This window comes from Chinchilla lanigera, unplaced genomic scaffold (assembly GCF_000276665.1).
Source record: "Chinchilla lanigera isolate Chin_1 unplaced genomic scaffold, ChiLan1.0 scaffold00004, whole genome shotgun sequence".
In the NCBI taxonomy this organism is placed as follows: Eukaryota; Metazoa; Chordata; class Mammalia; order Rodentia; family Chinchillidae; genus Chinchilla; species Chinchilla lanigera.
Window position 1 is genome coordinate 36,913,011 of NW_004955405.1, and position 5,986 is coordinate 36,918,996.

At 54.7% G+C, this 5,986-nt stretch overlaps 1 protein-coding gene across 1 annotated transcript in view; it reads right to left on the bottom strand.

Annotated features, from left to right (window-relative positions):
• The window catches only part of Arl1 (ADP-ribosylation factor-like 1), a 19,373-nt gene continuing 13,387 nt past the window's right edge, over positions 1-5,986 (bottom strand). Inside the window, exons 2-6 of the mRNA XM_005374549.1 lie at positions 4,866-5,003; positions 2,832-2,913; positions 1,165-1,276; positions 170-348; positions 1-80 (exon numbers count right to left, since the gene is read on the bottom strand). Coding sequence (XP_005374606.1) covers positions 50-80; positions 170-348; positions 1,165-1,276; positions 2,832-2,913; positions 4,866-5,003 — 542 coding nt within the window. The 3' untranslated portion in view covers positions 1-49. The remainder of the gene's footprint in view (positions 81-169; positions 349-1,164; positions 1,277-2,831; positions 2,914-4,865; positions 5,004-5,986) is intronic.

Genomic DNA, 5,986 nt, shown 5'->3' on the forward strand with positions numbered 1-5,986 from the left:
GGCGCCCGCCTCGTCTCCAGTCCACAGGCGGCCGGGGCGCGGGGCGCCGCTACTGCCTGCTCTTCAGCGTCTCCACCAACCTGCGGAGGGGACAGCGCCGTGGGCGACCGAGGTCGGGCGGAAGCTCCCGCCCCGCACGGTGAGCGCCGCCTCGGCTCGGGACACTCACCACTCCATGGCCTCGTCCAGGCCGGTGCCTTTGGTGGCCGACGTCTTGAATATCTGCCACTTGCGGTCCTTGAGCGCCGGCAGGCCCAGGGCGTTGGCCGTCTCCGAGGGGGTCATGGCCTGCTCCATGTCCTGCTTGTTGGCGAACACCACCAGGACGGCCTTCCGCAGCTCCTCCTCCTAAGGACGCGGAGACCTCACCCTCACCAGCCTGCGCCCTCGAGCCAGGCAGAAGCATCGAAAATGCATCTTGGGGGGGGGGCTTGCTTTTGTCTTTGAGACAGGGTCTCACTGTGCAGTGCAGGCTGGCCTTAAACTCACTAGGTAGCCCAGGCCGGCTTCAGCTTGCACTGATCCTCCTGCCTCAGCCTGCGGGTGCTGGGATGACAGGCGTGCGCCACCACGCCTGGCACAAGCAAATTTTAACATTATTTTCTCCTAGCACTGTGTTCTGTACATGCGTACTTAATACATTTACTCACTGAAGATGACGTTTACTTGTACTCCTATAACATGCTTTAAAGTAGAATCACGAATGTTTCTCCAAACCATAAACACTGCTTCAAGGCAGGCATGGTGGTGCAGGCCACACCCCAGCACAGAGGCGGCGGAGGGTGAGGCGGCCCAGGCCGGCCTGGGGCAGGTGCAGCCCGCTCTGCCCAGGGGGAGGCACGGAGGCTGAGCACCACCAACGCTGGCAGGCGACAACGCACAAACAGCACGCGCCTCGCGGCTGCGACGCTCGCTCTAAGGGCCCAGAGGACCCTTCTGCCTCAAGCGCAGGAGTGTGCAGGGCAGCTGCAGCGGAGGAGGACGCGGCTTCGGGGAGGCCCTGGGTCTGGGTCACAGGACCCGACGGGAACCCGGCTCTCCCAGGAGCTTTAGGGGCGGGGGTCGCCCAGAGCTGCGGGACCTCGTCCCTGCGCCGGAACTCTGCACCGTGTCCCGGCACGCACGCGGCAGCCCTGCGCGAGCCCGAGCGCCGTCCCGGCTCACCTCCAGCATGGCCACCAGCTCGGACTTGGAGATGCCGATGCGGTCCCGGTCACAGCTGTCTACCACGTAAATGACGGCGTCCGTGTTCGAGTAGTAACATCTCCAGTACGGCCTACAGGAACGTGGGAGGGGGTCCCCGTTACCACCCAGGACAGCGGGAGAAGCGTGCGCCAGGGACAGGGCAGGGGGCGCTCGGAGGCGCGAGTGCAGCCTGCGCTGCGTGCCGGGCACAGACCTCGTGGCCCTCGGGTGCCAGGCGGCTGAAAGCGTACCGACAAATAGTACATGGCTGCGGGCGTGGTGGCCCACGCCTCTAAGCTCAGGCTGAGGCGGGAGGATCACCACGAGTTTGAGGCCGGCCTGAGCTACGCAGAGAGTTCAAGGCCAGCCTTGATTACACAGCGATACCCTGTCTCAAAAACAAACAAAACACAGAACCACAAAGTTGTGAAAGGAGTGCAGGCTAAGTTATAAAATACTACGTGTAGTAACAGAAGTTATATACATTCCTCATCATTATAGCTAGCTTACAAATGTTCAAGCAGCAGTCCCTTGAAAAGGAGCAGACTTTATTTTAATGAAACTTTGTATGATAATCACCAGTCACTGAAGACACCAGAAATGGCTGAAACTAAACTCAAGAGTGATTGCAGAAATGAGGTCAAGGCAGGCAGCAGCCCAGGAAGCATCCCTAACTAACGGAGCCGCAGCAAGCTATGGCTGAGCGGCCCAGCCCTCCCAGCGCCTCAGGAGCCCTGGCGGCAGAAGGCGTCTACGATGCATTTGCATTAGCTCGCATGGCGGACCCGCCAGGCTGGGACAGGCGTCAGTTACTCTGTTAGGGGGACTGAGAGGAGGCCCTTCACACTGAGCTACAGCCCCAGACCTCTGTACTTTTTTTTGAAGACAGGAGCTTGCTAAATTGCCCAGGCTGGCCTTGAACTTGACAATCCTCCTGCCCCAGCCTCCCAAGTATCTGGGCTCAAGGGCGTGCATGCGCCATCACGCCCAGCCTGGGAGGTATTTCTACAAATTCCACAACAGTCTCCTCCTAGAGGAAAGAGCTGGCACGAATGGGCTGGAGAGCCCTTCTGAATTAAAAACTACTAACGTAACTGTGTCTTGAGATTTTTATAAAAAGATTTGTGTGATAACTGAAGAACTGGCTTCCTGACACTTTAATTCAATGGATATGCTAAGGAAACAGTTTCAAATTTTATGTCATTTTAAACTAGTAACTCCCATCCACTATACGAGGGAAAATATATTTTGGTTTATTGCTGTTAAAGAAAGCACTCACCAGGCATGGTGGCATGTAAGCCCAGCACTGGGAGGCTGAGGCAGGAGGATTGGTACAAGTTCGAGGCCAGCCTGGGCTACACAGTGATTGTGAGTTCAGGGGCAGCCTGAGCTATACAGCGAGACCCTGTCTCAAACAACAAAAACAAAATAAAAAAGAAACCAATCAATGCCAACACTCGAGAGGCTGAGGCAGGAGGACGCCTACGGAGTCAGAGGTCAGCCTGGGCTACACTGAGCCTTAGGCCAGCCTGAACTGCACGCAAGACGTTGTCTTGAAAATCAAAAAAAAAAAAAAAAAAATAAAAAAAGACCAATGAATGTTTAAACACCACAGAACATAAAATAACCTGACGCTGATATCGTACCTGATACTTGTCTGTCCTCCCAAATCCCACACTTGGAATTTCAGGTTTTTGTATGTCACTGTCTCCACATTAAATCCGATGGCTGAAAGAGAAATCACATCACTCGTACGTGTGCAATGACATGCACACCTTCCAGCTATCCGGTCCCCGAGTCTGGGCAATGGAGGGTGCAGTGGCTGAGCACTCCCTGCCCGGGGCGCTCTGCACCAGTGCTGCATCCACCGTGGGGGCCGCCCAAGTCCCCACGTTGTGTTTACACAGTGCGGCTTCAGATGTACTGCAGAAGCCAGAACTTAAGCGGCCATCACAGACCCAGGCCCGAAGCCAGCAAGGACTGGGTCCTGACCTGCACCTCGGCACAGCACATGCATCTCGAGGCTGTGCACTCTCAGGCTGGGTCTCGGGGCCACCTCTGCAGCACCCCGAGCTCACAAGGAGCAAAACCCAAGCCAGCCCGGCCGGAGCGGGGCATTCAGGTCACCCCACCTCCTCAGGTGGAGCCAGGGCACCAGGCAGCAAGCTGTGGGAAGATACCGCAGTCCCCAAGGGGCCAGCACGGAAAGCGGGCACCGACACAGACCACTTACATTTTACAAGCTCAAAAAATCCCAGTAAAACGGGGCGTGGTGGGCCACACCTGTAACCCCAGCACTCGGGAGGCTGAGGCAGGAGGATCATTCCAAATTCGAAACCAGCCTGGGCTACAAAGTGAGCTCGAGGCCAGCCTGGACTGCACAGAAAGACCCTGTCTCAAAAAGACCAAAAAAAAAAAAAAGAAAAAGAACTCCAATAAAAACAGCCCAGAGTCCTAACCGCATGGTGATTTCAGCTTTTCAGCACCCATGTGCGGACGAGGCTTACGGGCGCTCATCTCCCACATCCGTGTCCTCCACGGTGGTGTGGCGTGGCAGCCTGAGAAAAGCCAGCAAGCGAGGAAGGCCGGCTCCTCTCGAAGGGTGCCGCCCACTGCCTGTGATCCACAACCGGGGCCGCCCTGCCAGGGCAGCCAGGCATGCAAGCCCCCCGGGGGGGCGGGGACTGAGACAGGACTCCAGGTAGCGCACAAACAGATGTCACAGGCTTACGCAGTTCCCTCAGGAAACCTGAGAGCCGAAACGGTGACCAAAAACCATCCCGAGCGGGCTGCAGGAAGGCTTCCGTGCACGCTCAGCTCACTCGGTCTCTACATAAATCCAACCAGCAGAAGGCAGCAGCAGTGGTACCCTCGTGTCCCCCCCAGGACTGTCTGACCATTTTCCCAGAGAGCACCAATCGAATTGAAGTTGAGGTGCTATTTTTTTATTTTTATTTTTTGTTGTGTTTTTGAGAAGGGACTCGCTATGCAGTTCAGACTGGCCTTGAACTTACTCTGTAGCCCAGGCTGGTCCCGAACTCGCAACAATCCTGCATCAGCCTCCCCAGTGCTGGGATTACAGGCCTGCGCCACCATGCCCTGCGAGGTGTTATTTTTAAGCACTGGTTTATTTTAACATTCAGTCTGCAATCTTTTTTTTTTTTTTTTTTTTTGGTGCTGGACTCCACTGAGGACCTTGGGCTTGCCAGGCAGGCGATGAACCGTTGAGCTATATCCCGGCCCTACAATGTAGATCTTTAAAACAAATCAATAAATTACTGACGAGGAACTAGTCCTAATCAAATAGTGGAAGATACCCACAAAAGGCATTTCATATGCAGCAGTATTACTTAACATTATATAACTGTTGCACGGTTTTGCAAAGTGCTTCTGTAAGCCCCGCCTGCTTTGCCCTCTCAAAGCCCACAGGACCGACTTTCTCCACCTCAGCGGTAAGGACACCGCTGTCACAAAGGCGCGGTGACGTCCACCAACTTCAGCCAGCTCCGCGGCGCGACAGAGGCCTTAATCCCATCAAGCGCCCCTCGTTTACGGAGAAAGCACTCTCAGTGTGATGCCCACGCCGTACGTTCACACACTCATTTACTACAAGCACTGAGAAAACCTCATCAGAAGGGAAGCCAGGGTGTGCAGGGCTCACTCACCACACCGACACTTACTAGGAATCGTGGTGACCACCTCTCCGACCTGTAATCTGTACAAAATGGTGGTTTTTCCGGCACCGTCCAGTCCCAAGATTAAAATCCTCATTTCCCGGGTTCCAAAGAGGCTGGAAAAAATACTTGAGAAAAAGCCACCTAAAAGACAGTAAAGACAGAAATGTCGTCAGTATCATTTTGTGACCTAGGTCCATAAAACATTTAATCTCGCCCCTTGAGAGATATATACCAATTAAAACCATTTTTCCTAGACGCAAAGGTAGTTATTTTTGCTTCCAATAAAATATTTTTTTCAACATCAACAAGTAATTATGATGTCAGCCGGTCCTAAACAGGGCGCCAGGCAGGCAGAAGATACACTGGTTAGGGACACAGCCGGCGCCCTCACCGAGCTCTGTGATCCACAGAGCAGTCACAGCCTCGAAGCATCACGACAGTGAGGTCCTCGCACATGAAGAGCAGCAGCATCTGCAAATCACTCAAGAGTTCTCCACTAAGCAACAAAACTTGCTCAAAAAATTACAAGCCAGCCGGGCGCGGTGGCGCAGGCCTGTAATCCCAGCACTTGGGAGGCTGAGGCAGGAGGATCGTTGTGAGTTCGAGGCCAGGCTGGGCTACAAAGTGAGCTCAAGGTCAGCCTGAACTGCATAGTGAGACCCTGTCTCAAAAAGACAAGAAGAAAATTAAGGTACTTGTGGCACAGTCCCTTTCTGATCAAAATTCATTAGAAGATAAAAACAAAGTTACATTAAGAATACAAGAAGAGAAAAAAAAAAGAAGACTGACAACAGAAGTGTCACCACACTTTGGTGGGGTGCGGGGTTTGTTTGTTTGTTTTGTGACAGGCTCTTGCTATGTAGTTCAGCCTGGCCTTGAACTCATTATGTAGCCCAGGCTGGCCTGGAACTTAGGGCGATCCTCCTGCCTCGGCTTCCCGAGTGTGCCACCGCGCCCGGCCTCCGCACACGTCGCTATCCGGGAAAGACCTGGCACAATCTAGAGCCGAGGGGCCGGGAAATAAACGCGCCAGCGGCTGACAGGCACCGCGCAGAGGGCGCGGCACGGGCGCGGCTTCGCAGTTCCGTGCGGGTGGCGGGGGCAGCGGCCGAGAGCGCTGGGAG